At 35.1% G+C, this 19,238-nt stretch overlaps 1 protein-coding gene across 6 annotated transcripts in view; it reads right to left on the bottom strand.

Annotated features, from left to right (window-relative positions):
• rasgrf2a (Ras protein-specific guanine nucleotide-releasing factor 2a) overlaps nucleotides 1-19,238 on the bottom strand; it is a 43,437-nt gene that overhangs the window by 3,485 nt on the left and 20,714 nt on the right. For 3 of the 6 annotated variants that reach the window (XM_016229867.1, XM_016229866.1, XM_016229872.1), the window contains 19 exons: nucleotides 18,028-18,146; nucleotides 16,893-17,053; nucleotides 15,976-16,060; nucleotides 15,742-15,878; nucleotides 15,014-15,096; nucleotides 13,832-14,080; nucleotides 12,649-12,741; nucleotides 11,621-12,024; nucleotides 10,126-10,251; nucleotides 9,089-9,178; nucleotides 8,840-8,946; nucleotides 7,421-7,533; nucleotides 5,464-5,524; nucleotides 5,271-5,374; nucleotides 5,083-5,167; nucleotides 3,517-3,714; nucleotides 1,798-1,877; nucleotides 348-465; nucleotides 165-233 (listed from right to left, as the gene is read on the bottom strand). In XM_016229867.1, the coding sequence (XP_016085353.1) occupies nucleotides 165-233; nucleotides 348-465; nucleotides 1,798-1,877; nucleotides 3,517-3,714; nucleotides 5,083-5,167; nucleotides 5,271-5,374; nucleotides 5,464-5,524; nucleotides 7,421-7,533; nucleotides 8,840-8,946; nucleotides 9,089-9,178; nucleotides 10,126-10,251; nucleotides 11,621-12,024; nucleotides 12,649-12,741; nucleotides 13,832-14,080; nucleotides 15,014-15,096; nucleotides 15,742-15,878; nucleotides 15,976-16,060; nucleotides 16,893-17,053; nucleotides 18,028-18,146 (2,482 nt within the window). The remainder of the gene's footprint in view (nucleotides 1-164; nucleotides 234-347; nucleotides 466-1,797; nucleotides 1,878-3,516; nucleotides 3,715-5,082; nucleotides 5,168-5,270; nucleotides 5,375-5,463; nucleotides 5,525-7,420; nucleotides 7,534-8,839; nucleotides 8,947-9,088; nucleotides 9,179-10,125; nucleotides 10,252-11,620; nucleotides 12,025-12,648; nucleotides 12,742-13,831; nucleotides 14,081-15,013; nucleotides 15,097-15,741; nucleotides 15,879-15,975; nucleotides 16,061-16,892; nucleotides 17,054-18,027; nucleotides 18,147-19,238) is intronic. The other 3 variants (XM_016229868.1, XM_016229870.1, XM_016229869.1) reach the window with 3 other exon arrangements.

The raw sequence follows: 19,238 nt of genomic DNA on the forward strand, positions 1-19,238 counted from the left end.
GCTCCTGCCTCTTTGCCCAGTTTCGATTATCCGGGAGTGACGCGATGCCAAGATGGCGACGTCCCACTCCACCCACTTTGAGCTTCAAAAACTCTCTTCAGAAAACTACTGTTGACGTCACGGACACTACTATGTTTTTATGCAGTCTGTGGTTCAGACAGTACCTTGGGTTGCAGATCTATCCTGTAGGGCGCCTGCTGAAACTGTCGGATCTCTCGTATTATGTGTGAGATCTGTGAAAAACAACAAACAGACATTTGAAGACAGGTTTACAGATGTCTTTCAAAATATCGAGATGTGACCTCCTACAAACAACTTCCATGTAAATTGGAGGATTGTGTAAATACCATCCTCATTTTAGAAAAGTTGACGAGACCCTCCTCTGTGAAGTTGGGCGTTCCTTCCTCGATAAACGCCAAATCCGTCAGGTACATGCCCAGATAGGGCACACACGGAGGGTTACAGCTGCAGATCAAACCTCTCTCTTAGTATAAAATCACAGAGTATATATATTTATATCATGTGCAAATCTAACAAACTCAAACTTACTTTTTCAGAGTCTCCCTTAGGTTCTTAAACCTCCCTTCAGATGAAACTATCTTCTGCAGTCTGTCCATAAGCGCCTTGGTCTGATAACTCACATCTTCTGAGCCTTTATTTCTTCAGCTCTCAATCACTGCATTATATGTTTGGAGCATTTCACTCTCATCTCACTGAGACCGATTACTGGAGATGTAGAGCGACGACTGATATTTAGAGCATTTTATGTGAATATCTGTTATACTGTTATAAAGATCTCATTGATTTACATTACAAGCATCAGAACTGTATATTTTACTAAGTTTGTGTCGCTGAATAAAATTCAAGTGTTTTTTCCTCAATATTATCACTATATCATACTATATGAGCCATAAATGACTGATGTATCAAAAGTTAATGAAAAAAAAACAAAAAAAACAAACATACTGTCTTTTTCTGTCCAAAAAAAAAAAAAAGTTGCCTATTATTTCACATGTCAGATTTTACAGGGTTAAAGGTGTGCATGCGCAATGAGCTTCTGTCTTGAAGTGTGCACTTCTGTATCTATTGCTTCCATAAGGTCACTATACGTTCAGACCAAGCGGCAACCTCTCCATCTCTCTCGTGAAACCAACACGGAAGTGACTAAAACTGCAATTCATTGACTGGCCACTAGAGGCGGGCTCCAAAAGGGAGTCAGTCGCATAGACTCCCCATGTTAAAATGCCCAACTTTACAGCAGAAAAAAAACATGTTTACAGCCTGGTACAAAAAGTGGTTTTGGTCTATATAGCTAATATTGCCCTTCATGAAAACTGTGAAGGCCCGCTCCGCCCACTTTGAGCTTCAAAAACTCTCTTCAGAAAACTACTGTTGACGTCACGGACACTACTATGTTTTTATACAGTCTATGGTTCAGACAGTACCTTGGGTTGCAGATCTATCCTGTAGGGCGCCTGCTGAAACTGTCGGATCTCTCGTATTATGTGTGAGATCTGTGAAAAACAACAAACAGACATTTGAAGACAGGTTTACAGATGTCTTTCAAAATCCCGAGATGTGACCTCCTACAAACAACTTCCATGTAAATTGGAGGATTGTGTAAATACCATCCTCATTTTAGAAAAGTTGACGAGACCCTCCTCTGTGAAGTTGGGCGTTCCTTCCAGATAGGGCACACACGGAGGGTTACAGCTGCAGATCAAATCTCTCTCTTAGTATAAAATCACAGAGTATATATATTTATATCATGTGCAAATCTAACAAACTCAAACTTACTTTTTCAGAGTCTCCCTTAGGTTCTTAAACCTCCCTTCAGATGAAACTATCTTCTGCAGTCTGTCCATAAGCGCCTTGGTCTGATAATAAGCAAAATCCCACATGCTTAAAATGAATAACATGCACAAAAATAACAAATACCATGTTCGTTTACATAGGGTGACCATTCGTCATTTTTCCTGGCCTGGCCAGGATTTCTCTGGATTTTTTTTCTTTCAAACTTGCTGAAGGTAATGACTAAAAATTATTTTGACCAAGGCCTGCACAATGAATCGTATTTTAATCGTGATCAGGATTTCTGCTTCTCTTGATTTATTAAGCATAATCATCTGTGATATTTGCCCACTTGTTATTTATCCTGAAAAGGTTTTGGCATATGCATAATCTTGCATTGGTAAGAAGCCTCCACAAGCGTTTAAGCATGCATTTGTCAGATTTCAAGAGTGTGAATCCCCCAATCAGAGCTTTTTTCATAAACTGATACATTTTCTTCCCAGTTGTTTACTTCATCTTCACAACCTGGCAACCATAAGCACACGCTCCTTCTGCATTATGGAAAAAGCGCTCATGATTTGAAAACATCTGCAAATATGTAAGTTTCTATTGAGATATTCTGCTCAAATAAAAGTGTAATACAGCAAGTCTTATTTTCTTTCTCTTGGCCGTTTGCACTGTTTGATGCCTAAATCTGCAAGCAAACTATGCAAGTTGACATTCTCTTGACCTGTGCTTATGTGAAAGTTCAATAATTTTGATGAAATGTAAAAATGACAATAATCGTGATCATATTTCTGAGCAAAATAATTGTAATTAACCATTTAAGCATGCATGCAGGCATTGTACAATGGTCAAAGACGAAAATGGGTTTCAGCATAAAAACAATAAATGTGATACTGCTTTAAACTGTTGTTGTTTTTTCCCGGTTTAATTTAATTGCAAATTTTTTTTTTCAAGCAAAAAATAAATATCATAAATTTTTCCCTGATTTACAGAAGACACCCACTAAAATGTCATTCAGTGTATCATTCTTGTCAGGCATATTTACAACAAAAATCAATTTAGGACACATTAAAAGACCAATTACTTTCACCCCAAATACTAATTAGTTGTAATTTTACATTTTTAAAATGTGCCACTATCCTAGGTTTTGCCCGTTTGTCAGTAAGAATTTTTACTCATTTAAAACACAATAAAATTTTATATGCTCCCTTATTCTTTTATATATTTTAATATGTACAAGTCAGAATAAGCATGTTGTTTGAATTTTTACATAAATATTGTGTTACACTGAATGACAATGGAACATTATTTCAACCAAATTTAAAAATTTTATTCTCCAAAAACGTATCTGAAACCTTAAAAGTAGACACTTTACTTGCATTTAATGTGCTTTCTGTGGACATAAAATCACTTTTGTACATTTCTTTTGATGTGGACATCTTAACGTCTTTGACTTTGACCCACATGCATAGTATGAAGGTATTGTACATGACTGACCAATCGTTGCATGTGATCTACAGAGAACGATCAAATCAAAGCAAATACACATACATATAATGTATGAGGACTGTAGAGAGCATTTCAATAGGAAAAAAAAAAGGCAAAACCCAGACATTTTAGCAGTTTAGAAATCCCGGCCAGGACATGTCTGGGAAAAAGAGGACGCATGCTCAGCCTAGTTTACAATCCTGTGGAATCTGTGTGGCTTTCTCGACTCACCTGTTTGCAAACCTTGACCCAAGTCTTCTTTAACCTGTAGATGGCACTGCGGTTCAGTGTGGATGTGATCTCTAAGACACCGTTGTAGTTGTTGAGACAGCGGCATATATCAGCCACAGCCAGCCACTTCTCAATGGATGCGGCTCTGGAGCTCACATCTGCATGAGCCATGATCTGAGATGCTACCAGATTACTCATCTGTTCGAAAAATTAAGAAGAAGTTATATTGAGTCTTTTTCAAGCTTAAAGATGTGATAAAGTGCTGGAGGAACAGCAGGGGGCTCGTGAATTGATGAAAGGCTAACTATTCATTATTATGTATTTTGGGGGTGTCCCAAGGTACACTTTTTTTTTGGAGAGAACTTACAAGAAAAATAGTTATTTACAAAGAAAAGCTACAATTCTTGTTACTTTTGTAGAAGCTGATGTTATGCTAAAATGTTTTTTATTTTGTGCTGATGAAGTTTTGTGTTTTAATTTGATTTCATTATTATTGACATTATATTCATAAAGTTAATTGGATTTTTTTTTTTAAATTCCAATCTTTGAATTAATTAAAAATGTGTATTATAATATATTTGGAAGCAATATCCAAAAGTAAAAACTTGAACACAATAAGAACTTCGCAGCTGTTTAATATGTACAAGATTTTTTGTAATTAGGTAAATGTGTATTTACTTACTAACTTACATGTATTTGTGCATATATATATTTACATATAGATCTACCCCTGACATGTTTGGTTATACGTACTCTTGTAAGTACAATATATTTGCTTATCAATTAAAAAAAAAAAACTTTACAATAAGGTCCTATACGTTAACATTAGTTAATGCATTAGCTAACAATTAACATTATATTTTTCACAACATTTATTAATCTTTGATAATGTTAGTTAATAAAAATACAATTCTTTATTGTTTGTTCATGTTAGTTCATGTTTGATTTTAAAAATGTTAGTAAAAGTTTAAATTAACTAACAAATGCTGTAGACGTTTTGTTCATTGCTCGTTTATTGTTCATGCTGCATGATAATCTCGATATAGCTTAGTGCAGTTATTAAATCCATGTCTGCAATTTATTTAAATAATTGTATAGTCTGATGTGCGGCATGTCATTTACAATTGTAATATATTTCGGTCTTTATTTTATAATTAGTTATAACACTACAGTACTACTACTACTACTAATTGTTATGATAATATAACATTAAAATAGCATTAAGAAATGTTTTAATAAAACATTTTTAAAAATTCTTACCGACAAACTGTTATTATTACTACTATTAATCAACATCAGAAAACCGCGAACATGCAATTGTGCCATTCAATTATTGAAATAATCTCAGGAGTCTTTAAGTAAATATTTTAAGTCTTAAGTTGTGTTTCTCATGATTTTCAACATCTTTTATACCAAAAGCGTCGGTTTAAATTACTGTAATTAGTTTTGTAGACAAATCTAAATTGTGCAAACACGTTTTAGTTTCACTATTATTTTCAAATATGATTGGGCGTGTCCAAACTTTTGACTGGTAGTGTATGCTTCTAGTTAATCATTTTTGCCCACATCATTGAAGTGTTGACTGGTCTTCATAATGTATGGAGTCCTTTCATTTTTGTCCATTTTCATCCAGCCTTGACCAAGAAACTCCCTGGAAAGTCAAACACCTTTATCAAACATTATGCAGTAAATCACCATCGGTTTAAGACTAGAGCGCTCTAAAGTAATTATTGTTGCTCCGGTGATACACTCACTCATATGGAATGTTCCGGAACACAATATGGTCCAGTAGGGTGATTTGTTCTGCTAGTTCCATTGCCGACAGCGACTCAAAGCATTCGACTCTCGGACAGTCGGACTAGAGAACACACACAAAATCACACCGAATGAATGAAATACATCCATGCACACAAATCAGGGAGACTTCAGTGCTGCAGTCACACTAACCATGTGCACAATATCCTCAATCTTCAACTGTGAATCATCTTGTTCTTCTTGAGAAAGCGCACTGGGGAAAGATGAACATTATTAATGGAGTAGTTCAACTAAAAATTTTAATTCGGTCATTTAATTATTTACTAAACACATATATGAGTAAATAATTAAATGCATATTTTATCATTTTAATTCCATAGATTTCCCCCAAATCTTGGCTTTCAAAAGTTTTGAGTCAACAATTTTTTTTCTTTGCTTTTGAAAGAAATTAATATTTTTATTCAGCAAAGATGCAATAAATTGATCAAAAGTGATAGTAAAGACATTTATGATGTTACAAAAGATTCTATTTCAAACAAATGCTATTCTTTTCAACTTTCTATTCATTAAATAATGCTGAAAAAAATGTATCATGGTTTTCACTAAAATAGTAACTGTGTTCTCAACATTGATAATAATTAAATCGGCATATTCAAAAGATTTCTGAAGGATCGTGTGACACTGAAGACTGGAGTGATGATGCTGAAAATTCAGCTTTGATCACAGAAATAAATTACATTTTAGAATACATTAAATAACCTATGTCTGTCTGTCTGCCTTATCATTTGACCTAGTTTTGTTGGTTCCTTCTGATTGTTTTCACGAGTCATTCCGTTCACCTGGTGTTAACTAATTATCTCATTAGTCCCGTTGTTTCATCCATGCATTTAAACCCCGAGTTCTCCATTATGCAGAGTTCACACTGCACGATTTTAGCCCGCTTTTTCACTCGCCGACAGGTTTTGCGAAATCGCCGACAAATGCCCGAAATCGGAGGCAAATCGGTGCTCGTTCAAGCGAGTGACAATCACACAGAGTGAATTATCAAAGACGCGATCTGAGGGAATCGCGACACGTCACAGATGCCCAAAAAATATTTGGCATGTTAAATATCTGGAGCTGTCGCTGACGATTTCTGACTGAAAACTACATCGGCGATGACCTACAGTCAATGAGAGACCAAGATACAGGGCAGAGGGAAGTTCAGGGAGGCGTTATAGACCAGAATAATAGATATATGAACAATCATATCATACAGAAACGAGCACAAACATTTGCTTGACCAGCCACAACATCAGCATAACAGTTACTGCAAAATGATTTACCTCCAGCTCTCTTTGCAGAACAACCAATCCCTGTTCCCTGCATCTCCCTCCTGCATAATCTGTTTTTCTTTTTCTCCTTGTAGCTGGAAACCAGCTCACAGACAATTTGCGGGCTATATATATATATATATATATTTTTTTTTTGTAATTCCAGTCTTGCTCAAGAACTCCGGTCTGACGCGTGTGGGTTCTCGCGTTATTTCCTTAGCTCTTCTCGTGTGTGTTTTGTTGTGAAACGTAGTTTGCGGACCAGACAGAGCTGTCGGCGATTCTTCCGATTGTGAAGTCATGCAGTGTGTAACCTCTTGTCGCCGATCCATCATGCAGTGTGAACACAGCAGCGACTGAATGCTATCCCAGATAGTCACGCAGTGTGAAAACAACGGTAACCCGACGACTTTGAAAATCGTGCAGTGTGAACTCGGCATTAGTCTCTGTCCATCTTAGTTTACGCTTAGTTTGGTTGTGTTTCTCTATGGTCTACAAGTATTTATCATTAAGGTCTGTTCCAGAGTATATTCCATTCCTTCGATTCCTTATTGCAACCAATGCGTAACAATATTCAAATAGAAACTTGTTATTTGAAATAGCAATAATATTGCACAGTATTACTGTTTTTACTGTATTGTACCAAACTCAAACTTTTGAATGCTAGTGGAGGTGTTTTAACTAATACAAGGGTGAGTTGACGATAACACATTTTAGGTGATCGATCTCACCTTTCAGTTAGACATCAAACTAATTCTCCCAGATTTGTAAAGATTTATCACCTGTGCAACTGAAGCACATAAATGCAGTCTGATTTCAGATTGATGGTGTGTCACCTCAGTATATTAGCTGTGGCCTTCCTCTCCTGCGGCAGAAGATCTGGATCTCGCAGCACCTCCTCCAGCAGAGCGATCACAGCCGTCGTCAGCTCTGCGTTCATCTCAAAGTCCTACGAAGACAAACACAATGTTTCAGGGAGGATGTTCCTGTAATTTATGCGCTCCATGTACGTAAACATGACCCAATCCAAGCATTACTGCAGAAGACCGGACATGAACATTGGTCAATGTTTTTTTTTAGTCCTCTCCGAGTGAGTAAACCCCACAAATGGTGTTTAAATTACATTAATTGAATGTAACTGCTGTTCAGAAGTTTGGGGCCAGTAAGATTTTTCTGCTCACCAAGCCTGCATTTATTTGATCAAATATACAGTAAAAGCAGTAATATTGTGAAATATTATTACAAATTTCAAATAACTATTTTCTATTTTATTATATTTTAAACTGTAATTTATGTCTGTGAAGCGCAGCTGTATTTTCAGCATCATTACTCCAGTCTTCATTTTTTTTCTTGAAATTGCAAGTTTACATCTCACAATTCTGACTTTTTTTCACACAATTCTGTTTATTATTTATTGCAATTTAATCTCACAATTCAGCCTTTACTTTATATTTCACAATTAACAGTTCTCAAAATTGTGAGAAAAACTGTACTAATTGCGAGATAAAAAATTACATAATTGCAATTACGTTTTTATTTCTTTATTCTGTGGCAAAGACAAGTTTCCTTCAGACTAAAACATCCAAAATACACATTTAAATGTTTATTTTATTAGTTTTTTTCTCCATTTCAGCAGCATTTACATACACCAAACATTACAGTTTTATTCATATCTATATTCTGTAGGGCGCCCACTTCTGAAAAGGGAGGCAGGAGCACAAACTCATTTGCATTTAAAGGGACAAACATAAAAACGGCGCGTTTTGGCTCATACCCTAAAAGTGGCGGTTTCAACAAGCTATAAAAAAATTTCTGTGGGGTATTTTGAGCTAAAACTTCACATACACACTCTGGGGACATCAGAGACTTATTTTACATCTTGTAAAAAGGGGCATAATAGGTCACCTTTAAGGCATTATATCCTCCTTGCAAGATGCGTCTCTATTATGACTGATAAATCACTCAAGGGCAGGGCATTGGGAACAAAATGGCAGGCTGGAAATGCTTCAAGTTAACAAACCTGCGAGTGTTTGGAAACCCAGTGGCGCAGGACGTTGAGCACCCTGTTGCCCACTTCTGAAAAGGGAGGCGGGAGCACAAACTCATTTGCATTTAAAGGGACAAACATAAAAACGGTTTTGGCTCATACCCTAAAAGTGGCGGTTTCAACAAGCTATAAAAAATTTTCTGTGGGGTATTTTGAGCTAAAACAAAAGAACAAAATGGCAGGCTGGAAATGCTTCAAGTTAACAAACCTGCGAGTGTTTGGAAACCCAGTGGCGCAGGACGTTGAGCACCCTGTTGGTGGCGGCCCTGCGGATGAGGAACTCCTTATCGTATGATTTCTCAGGGTTGGTAAATCCTGAATGAGAGACAGTAGGAGAATTCTGTTAGAGGAGGATGTGAACGCTTCCCCAGAGCCGTGTCACGACTCCTCAAAGACCCGATGGGAGATGTGTTTCAGCGGCCAGGGCAGCTGTCATCAGTCATCAGTGTCATCTAACCTTGCGGGCTGCTGTGTCCAGCTGCGGCGGTGGCGATGGCGAAGGCGGACGCCGGGGACACGGCACAGCGGGAGCCATCGGGAGACTGACCTATGAGGACACGATGAGAGAAAACAAGTCACCATATCATGGAAAATTAGATTTTCTTGTTTTGAAATATGAGATGAATCCAGCCAACCTGGGAACGTTCTCTAAACTTTGGCAAACATTCTGGCAAGCGTTCTTCCAGTAACATTAATAGAATGTTTGTTCAAATGTTCTCAAAACATTAGCACAAAAACATTATTTATACATCCTTCATGGAACATTTTTCTTCTGTTGGATGATTGTCTAACATTTTTTTTTAAATTACATTACAAAATTACAATTACAAAAGTTACATCTCAGAATGTTGAGGGAACATTCAAAAGTAACGTTCCCATAATGTTTGCAAAATGATAAAATGGAATGTTCCTTTAACATATGTATATACAGTACAAGAGAGAAAATAAGCATTTTAAAACATTTAAAAAACTTTACAGCAAAACATTTTTAGAACATATTTTTGTTAGCTGGGAATGTTTTATGTAAACATTCTCAAATGCTTTTTCCCAATCCATGCAGACTGTTTATTGTAATTAAACTAATCCAACTTCATGAGGTGCATATTGGGATGCTTTTTAAACAGTACTAAAGAAGTTAACTTGCTGGACTTTGATTTATGCCTTTCCTGCACTATCCAGTCCAACTAATCCATTTACAAAAATGAATGAATGAAATAAAAATGCAATTCAAATAAAAAAAAACATTCAGTCAATGGTGTTCAAACTTTGGCTGTTAGAGTAAATATTTTAAAGGTATAGTATAAAAACGTCCCATTAAATTTGGTTTAAAAATCTAAAACTAAATTATGTATTCAGTTTAAGAAACCTCAACTAACACATTAACTTAAGGGGAATACAAAATGCTACTGAAGTGTACAATATGTATATTTCATAACCTAATGCTTACAGTGTGCTAAAACTATCAATGAAAATATAAGATTGAGAAAGCAGTACCTGTAGGTGGTCGGTAGCGGAGGTGTCGCGGGGTGGATGGTGAATGGCATGGAGACATGTCTCCAGAATCACTGGACGTGGGCATCTCAGGAATGAACTTATCCAGTGATACTGACTCCAGTACAGCTGTCAGGAACATCAGACAACATCAGTCATGCATCTATCTTCACTATATGGACATAAATATTGGGATACGCCTCTTAATAATTGAATTCAGGTGTTTTAATCTGACCCATTGCCAAAGGTGTATAAAATCAAGCACCTAGCCATGCAGTCTGCTTTTTCAAACACTTGTGAAAAAATGGGTCGTTCTGAGGAGCACTAAATCAATAAATCAGTTCATGATATTCAGATCAGCAGTGTGATGGTCAAGTCTGGGTTTGGCGGATGCCAGGAGAACATTTCCTGCCTGAATGCACTGTGCCAACTGTCAAGTTTGGGGGAGGAGGAATAATGGTATGCGGTGTTTTTTACTTCCAGTGAAGGGAAATCTTAATGAGCAGCATACCAAGATATTTTGGACAATGTTTTGCTTCCAACTTTGTGGGAACAGTTTGGAAAAGGCCCTTTTCTATTCCAGCATGACTGTGCCCCAGTGTACAAAGCAAGGTCCATAAAGACATGGTTGGATGAGTTTGATGTGGAAGAACTTGACTGGCCCATACAGAGCCATGACTTTAACCACATCAGACACCTTTGAGATTAACTGGAACAGAGATTGTGAGCCAGGCTTTCTTGTCCAACATCAGTGCCTGACCTCACAAATGCTCTACTGGATGAATGGACAAAAATTCCCACAGAAACCCTCCAAAATCTTGTGGAAAGCCTTTGCTGAAGAGTGGAAGCTGTTATTGCTGCAAAGCGGGGACTAACGCCGTATTAATGTCTGTATTTTTAGAATGCGATGTCATTAAATGATCAGGTGTCTCAATACTTTTGTCCATATGGTGTATCTTTCTAACTTTCTGTCTGTCTGTCTATCCATATATGTGACCCTGGAGCACAAAACCAGTCACAAGGGTCAATTTTTCGAAATTGAGGTTTATACACCATCATCTGAAAGCTGATATATAAGCTTTCCATTGATGTATGGGTTTTTAGTATAGGATAATATTTGCCCGAGATACAACTATTTGAAAATCTGGAATCTGAGGGTGCAAAAAAATCGAAATATTGAGAAAATTGCCTTTACAGCTGTCCAAATGAATTCCTTAGCAATGCATATCACTAATCAAAAATTAAGCTTTAATATATTTATGGAGAGAAATTGACAAAATATCTTATGGAACATGATCTATACTTGATATCCTAATGATTTTTGGCATAAAAGAAAAATCTATCATTTTGACCCATACAATGTATTTTTGACTATTACTATAAATATACCCATGCGACTTGAGACTGCTTTTGTGCTGCAGGGTCAAATATCTGATTTTCTATCCATCCAGTATGGAGTGAATTTGCAGCTGAACGTTAGAGGACCCACAACACTCACCTCGTCGAATACTCCGTCGCAGCTTCCCACAGAAGGCGTCTATACGATGCAGCTCCCCGCCCTCCTCTGGGGTGGAGGGGCTGAGCTCTGGGGAGCTGGGGCCCCGGCTGAGGTCCAGAGGGGCCTTGGTGCAGGTGGGTGGAGGGGAGGTGATGACGGGGTTGTAGGGAGACGTCGGGCTGCTGGCCGCAGAGAAAGTGGCCGTCGACAGGTCCAACGCGCCACCCTTAGAGCTCACAGGAGAGCTGAGGGACAGCTTCCGCGAGTGGATGGGGGAAGAGGTGCGCGAGGGGATGGAGACGGGCGGAGGAGAGGAGAACTTGCGAGAGAGCCGTGGGGATTTGTTGTTCAGGTGCTCTCCACTCCAGGTGCCTTGATTGGTGGCGAAGAAAAGCTCGAGGGACCTGAGCCATCAGAGTAAGATGGAAACAAGTAAATAAATGCACTGCACACCCAGATCTGTCTATTATCTGTCTGTCTATCTATCGATCGTAACAGTTCATTTACATACAGTCGTGTGAAAATGAAAGGACACTCCTTGGTTTTTCTGTATCAGGACATAATAAAAAATCATCTGGTCCTTCGCAGGTCTTAATATTTGGAAAATAAAATGACAACATATGACATATCACAACGTGTCATTATTATAGGCACTGCTAATCAAATGGCTTTGATTAACTGATCACCCGCAAGTGTGAGCAGCTCTGTAAAAGCAGACGTTTTGGCAGCCTTCAGGTGTGTGTTAACACAATGCCAAAGAGGAAAGACATCAGCAATGCTGCTATCAATCTGGAAAGGGAAGGGAATTCAATAGAGTCTCTTTTCTTTTTCACATGACTGTATATAAGTCTTTAAGGTACAGTAGCAAATATAACCTGTATAACTCAAAAAGAGAGTGGAAAATTATCATGAAAAACTAAATTATGACAACAAACCTGATTAACTGATAATAAGAATGGACATGAGGGGAAAAGTCCCCATGAAAAACAAAAAGAGACACACACAGGGAGAGACGGGTGATGAGTTACTTGGACTGGTCCAGCGCAAGCCTTGTGATCTTCAGGCTGTAGTCTGGACAGATGGAGGTGATGGACAAACGGTCAGACGAATGATACTGAACCCTGCGAGTGACAGCGAGGGAGGAACAGGAGCATTGTGGGAACAGAGAGAGTTCTGTGGTCTGTATTCACGCAGATGGATCCGAAGTATAACATTTGTGTGCAGCTAAAGTAATGATGGTTTTGTGTATTATACTCATCAATAAAAATCCAGAATGAAAGAAAAGGGTTTTATTTGCTTTTTACATAACGTTTATACTGTATTTTAAACCTTTCTTGCACATATGCTGGAGGATTATATTTGCTTTTTTATTTTAATGCCTTCAGTTTGCATGTTTGAATTTGAAATATCATTGAATAACATGGTTTTTCTGTCAAATGCAGAAAAGCTCATTTGTATTTGCATCCAATTGAAAACTGATTAATCAAAGAAATAATTCAAAGATGAATTGAATATCAAAAATGATTCTTAGTCGCACACCTAATATTCCATTAATTAATAACCATTCAATAATTTGTGGTCAGTAAGACATTATATTTTCCCAAAAATATTCTTAAAATAATATTTAATAATAATAATAATAATACAAATTTATAATTGTTTTTGTCAATTATATTATGATAGAGAACCGTTAAAACATAAGATATATTTTGTTTTTTTATTATTTTCTGTCATGACAATGCTCTATTTCCAGCAGCCATTACTCCAGTTTGAAATAAAATTGTAATTATTTGATAATTATTATTATTAGTAGCAGAAAACATTACAAATACCTGCAATTTTTGATCAGTTTGCTTTATTTTCAGCAGGCATTACTCCAGTTTGAAATAAAAATGATAATCTTTAGATCATTATTATTATTATTATTAGAAAACATTATAAATACCTGTCATTTTTGATCAGTTTATACATCCTTGCCGAGTAAAAAAAATCATAGTGATTCCAAACCTGGCAGTTTACATACTCAAAATGAGCTTCAAATTAAGGGTATCACAATCATCCCAATGATGACTGGCATTCAGACATGTTTTGAATGTGTGACAGTCAAACAAAACAATTAGAAGAAAATCAACGATCAAATAAATCATTTTTGCATTTCCTTTGCACTGGACGAAAAAAAAAAAAAACGGCTTGAGTGTGTGGTACTCTAACCTGACAGGTATAGACGTGAAGGGTTTCTTGTAGATGTCGGAGAGTTTGTCCATGACCACAGCAGCGGTGGTGAAGATGCGGTAGGTGTGGAGGAAGGTGTTGAGGAAGTCGATGGACAGGAAGCGCAGGTCGGTCAGTCGTTCCAGGAGTCTCTCCACGCTGGCGTAACGGATCTGTGGCACCTTGCAGGAGTTCAGCGTCTTACTGAAGCAGATGTCCACGTCGTCTTTGTGCAGTCGGGCGTCAGACCTGCAGATATGAATGAGCACATGATTCAACTATTAACTATTTTTGTTTAATTCATCTATGCTAATTGTGTGTTGCTACTGTAAACTCAAATTAAAACAGACTATTAAGAAAAGTATTTTTTTTTGTTAACTGGAATTATGCTGAAATGAAATAAAATGTAAATATTAGATAAAAATCTTAAATTTGAATGAAAATTTGAAATGATGTCCTGGCAGCTAACTGAAAAAATAAAAGTAAATTTTTTTTTTTAATGTGTATTTTAAATAAATAGATTTTTATTTTTAAACAAATAAAATATTATTTATATTTTTAATAAACATTTGCTTTTATATTCGTCACATTTTTAAATAAAAAATATTATTAATTTAAAATAAATATTTATACTGTATTTAAATAAAAATGTTAAAATGTCTATATTTTAAATAATTAAAATAAAAAATTTTTTTAACTAATTAAAATGTGTTTATTTTTATCATATATATACTGTATGTGTGTGTGTGTGTGTGTTTATAAATGTAAAAAAATATTAATTTAAAATGAAGCATATTTATGTTAAATACATACATGTTTATTATAAAATAAAATATGTTTTTTATAACAAATATATGTATATATATATATATATATATATATATTTATGTATTTGTATTAATACATAAATCTGAATTTAAATAAAAATTAAGAAATTTTGAAATGAAATAAATTAAGTTGAAGCACTAAAATTACTAAAACATAAAATAAAATAAATAAAAAGCTAAACAGAAGTATTAAAAAATCAAACATTAATAAAAATGACAAAAGCACCTAACAAAATGACTGAAACTGAAATTAAAATGAAAAATGAAGATATAAAAATAAAAGCTAATTCAAAATATGAATATATAATATATATATATATAATAATAAAATAACATTGGAGTGGGTGTGTTTTACTTGATCATGTGCGGCACGCTGACTTTGGAGTTGTCCTCAAACACGCTGGTCATCAAGCCGTTGCAGCGAATGTTGTCAATGCACTAAATGGCATAAAAATGGAGAAAAGAAAACCAGAATGCAGTGACTTCACTCCGACACTGTAGCAACTGCAATAAGAGTCATCAAAATGAACAAACTAGGAGTGCACAATATATCAGTAAACAATCATTATCAGCTAATATTAGCATTTTGAATGATCAGCATTTGTCTGATTAGGCCCATACTGGAAGTATATAATATTAGGCCTTATTTTTCCTATTCAAATTGTTTTTACAAGATTAGATAAATATATAAACAAAAAGACCAAAACAGCTACCAGTTTTAACCCAAATTTGCGTTCATCTATAGGGCAGAGTATATAATAGACTGTTCATGCTAAAAATATTATGCAAAAACCTTACCGTAGAGTCAGTGAAACTATTTATGTCAATGTAAATATGATGGAAACTTCTCACTCTTGTGCATTTCATGCATGTTGCTTTCTAGCTACAAAACATGAACTTCTGCTCTTCGGGTTTGACTGAATTTCTGCATTTCTAAACGTGAATCAATTATTTATTTCTTGTGCATTTTTGCTTCATATGAGTCGTGATATTCATTGAAAAGCTGTCTGCAGTTTGTTCTACAGATGCACACACTGTGAAAGAGTGTGAATAAGCGTGTTGCATGTATTGTGCAGATTGTACCTGGCTCATGTCGCTGGTCCAGGCTGCTTTCTCCTGCCGAGACGGAGCGAGCAGAACGACTGAAAATGACGGACCATCAGCAGGCTCGACCACTATTTTAAACTCCAGGTGATTGGATCCCTGACCAGCAGCATTATCTGAGGAGACAGGGAATCAAAGCTCATTGATAGTTAGCTTCATGTTGGTATTACTAGGATTAATGGTATTAATAAAGGTGTCTGAAGTCAGACTCACAGTCTTCATCACTGGCATCCAGCTCCTCGATAAGCGTGCATTCTATCAGAGACAACGTGCGTCCTTGCTGTGGTTTTGAGGAAAGCTACTTTAAGTTATTTTATGCTTTGAAACGGTTAAAGTAATAGTTCACCCAGATGTCTGAACTGCTCTTTTCAATAAAGGTGAACAGCGACCGATACTGTAAATGAAAAAAAAAAGAAAGAAAGAAAAAAAAGTGGGGTAGGAACTACATTACGGTGATTAAATTGTGAGAATATTTTAGGGTGAACGATTCCTTTAAGAAATTTAAATCACTTTGATTCCTTTAATTCAGGGTGACTCGAATCACTTTGAGCAGGAGCATATTTTTATTTTTTATTTAATTTAAAATAAAGAAATAATATTAATTTAAAAGAATAACTATTTATTAAAAAAATCTTTATTTTAAAACAATTAAAATACTTCTATTTTTATCATATATAGTAACATACTACATATATATATATATACACACACACACACTTAAATGAAGTTATTATAATTTAAAATAAATCATGCATATTTAATACACTTTTTATTTTAAAGTACATTTTTAAAACAAATATATATTTAATATTTTTATCATTTTAAATAAAGAAATATTATTAAATTCAAATAGATAATACAGATCTATTGTAAACATTAAAAACAATATCATTTTAAATAAAGAAATCATATTTATATTTAAAATTTTAAATAATGCATATTTAATAAAAAAATAAATGTTATTTTAGAATTAAAAAAATTATTTAAATAATATTTAAATTAAATTAAATATATATATATATATTTATTTATTTATTTTTTGGGTGAACTATTCCTTTAAGAAACTCAAAGTATCAGTTTGATTCTTTCACTTGCTGAGCTGTTATTATCTTCAGAAGGACTCGACTCACTTTGAGCAGGTGCAGTTTGCCGCCGGAGGTGCGTGTGCAGATGAGGAAGTGTTTGGTGAACAGAAAACACTGGCGTTCGCCTTCTTTCCTGAGCGACAGCGAACCCAGACGCACCTTACTCAGTTTACCCTTCTCCACGGAGGGCAGCTGAATCAGAGAGCCTACAGGACACACACACACACACACACACACACACACATCAGCTCATTACCCAGAGGAAGGAGAACATTAAAGACAGTGTTTCAGGGCGAGAGCACAGCGCTGTCTCATCCAGAGACGCTTTTCTATGAGACAAGATGCATTAAAATGGCACATTAGATCTCATTAGAGCACATTTCACACCTTGCTGTCAGTGTGGAGCAGAGCTGAATGAGATCAGAGTTTGGGTGGAGCTGAAACAATCACACACTGATATTCTTACCAAACTACTGACTGACTCCAGTTAAGCTGGACAACTTTAGTTACAATAATAATGTACAATAAACAAATAATACATACAGTATGTATTTTAAATAAACATTTGTATTTTACCACAAATATTTTATGTTTTAATAATAAGCATGTTTTTATATTTGTCACATTTTAAAATAAAGAAATAATATAAATTTAAAATAAACACCTATACATATATACAGTATATATATATATATATATATATATGCACACACACACATATATATAACCTGCATAATACATAAATAATATATATAATTTTTAATCATTTTAAATTGAAAATATTATGAATTTATAATAAATAAATAATACATTTATTTGAAAAAAAAAAAAAATCTTAAATAAATGTATATGTTTCACATTTAAAAAAGAACTAATGCATATTTTAGGTACATTTTAAAAAGTGAACATCTGACCCACAAAAATGATTTTCCTTGCCATAACATGATAAATAGTAATCAGTAATATTTATTCATTGGAATAAATCAAACTGTTAACTAAATAAACAAACAAATAAAAAGAGTTACTGTGGATCAGTTGGTTGAGAATGGCACGAGTAATGTTGTAGAACTGAGAAACAAACAGGAGGGAAATCACTACATGAAGTATTGGGGTAGAAAGGAATTTGACGAGGATGTCCTGCAATCAGACACATTCATGACTGTAATGAACTGTGTCTCACCCTGCCGTACAAATGTCTGGCTGGTGTCCAGCAGAATATCACAGCCCTCCACAATCATTCGCTCGATCGCCAGATTCTTCCGGATGTTTTCTGTGTCACTCACTTCATCGTGCATCATTCTGAGAATAAACACACAAGCACACAGCTGTATCATCTCTATATACACATGAAATTGATTTTAAGTGTATTTTAAGGTGTTCTGCAGAATGGTAGTCAACTGAAAAACAAATTAGACTATACTGAACCATGACACATTCTAGGCTTGAGAGAAAGTGTGATTAATGCCTTGGTCACGTGAATGTTAGCCTTGTTTGCATTTAAATGCATCACTTTTTCCATAGAGGAAGCGTTCACGCTGATGGAGCTGTTTGATATGAGAGTTTCATCTTAGAATAGCCACATGTTTAGTGGATGATATCTGATTTCATTTCACAGCGGTGTATGGCATCTTACTGCTTTAATTAGGATGATTTTAAAAGCTGGCAAAGAATTAAGAGAGATTATAGGAATTTAAAATAAATAATACATATGCATTTTAAATAAACTGATTTTAAAACAAACAAAATATTGATATTTTTATTGTATATTTTATATTTGTATAATTTTAAATAAATAACTAACATTAATTTAAAATGAATATATAATACATTTATTTTAAACAAATATTGTTATTTTGAAATAAATACTATATTATTATATTATTTTTAATGCATTTTTATTTTTTAGCATTTTGATCCAAACCAATAAAAATTATTTAAAAAAATTATTTGCTTTAAAATAACTTAAGTATGTTTATTTTTTATGACATACGTTAATATTGTTATAATTTTAAATAAAGAAATAATAGTAATTTAAAATGAATAAAACGATATATTAAAAAAAAAAAAATTTGTTTAAAAAATTTTGAAAGATAAGAGATCAGAACTCACAACTTTCTCATCAGTCTAGAATCAGCTTATATTGAAGCAAATCTGCCAAAACGTCAGCTTGTGGAATGAGCCACTTTATGACGTAATAGTGTGGCTAAACCCCGCCTCCCCAGAAGAAGATCAACACCTGCTTCTACATCACTGCCTGTTTAGCCCCGCCCACCGATTCTACATCACCGCCTGTTTAGCCCCGCCCACCGATTCTACATCACCGCCTGTTTAGCCCCGCCCACCTATTCTACATCCCCGCCTGTTTAGCCCCGCCCACCGATTCTACATCAC

The sequence above is a fragment of the Sinocyclocheilus grahami genome, unplaced genomic scaffold, assembly GCF_001515645.1.
Source record: "Sinocyclocheilus grahami isolate Dianchi unplaced genomic scaffold, SAMN03320097.WGS_v1.1 scaffold359.1, whole genome shotgun sequence".
In the NCBI taxonomy this organism is placed as follows: Eukaryota; Metazoa; Chordata; class Actinopteri; order Cypriniformes; family Cyprinidae; genus Sinocyclocheilus; species Sinocyclocheilus grahami.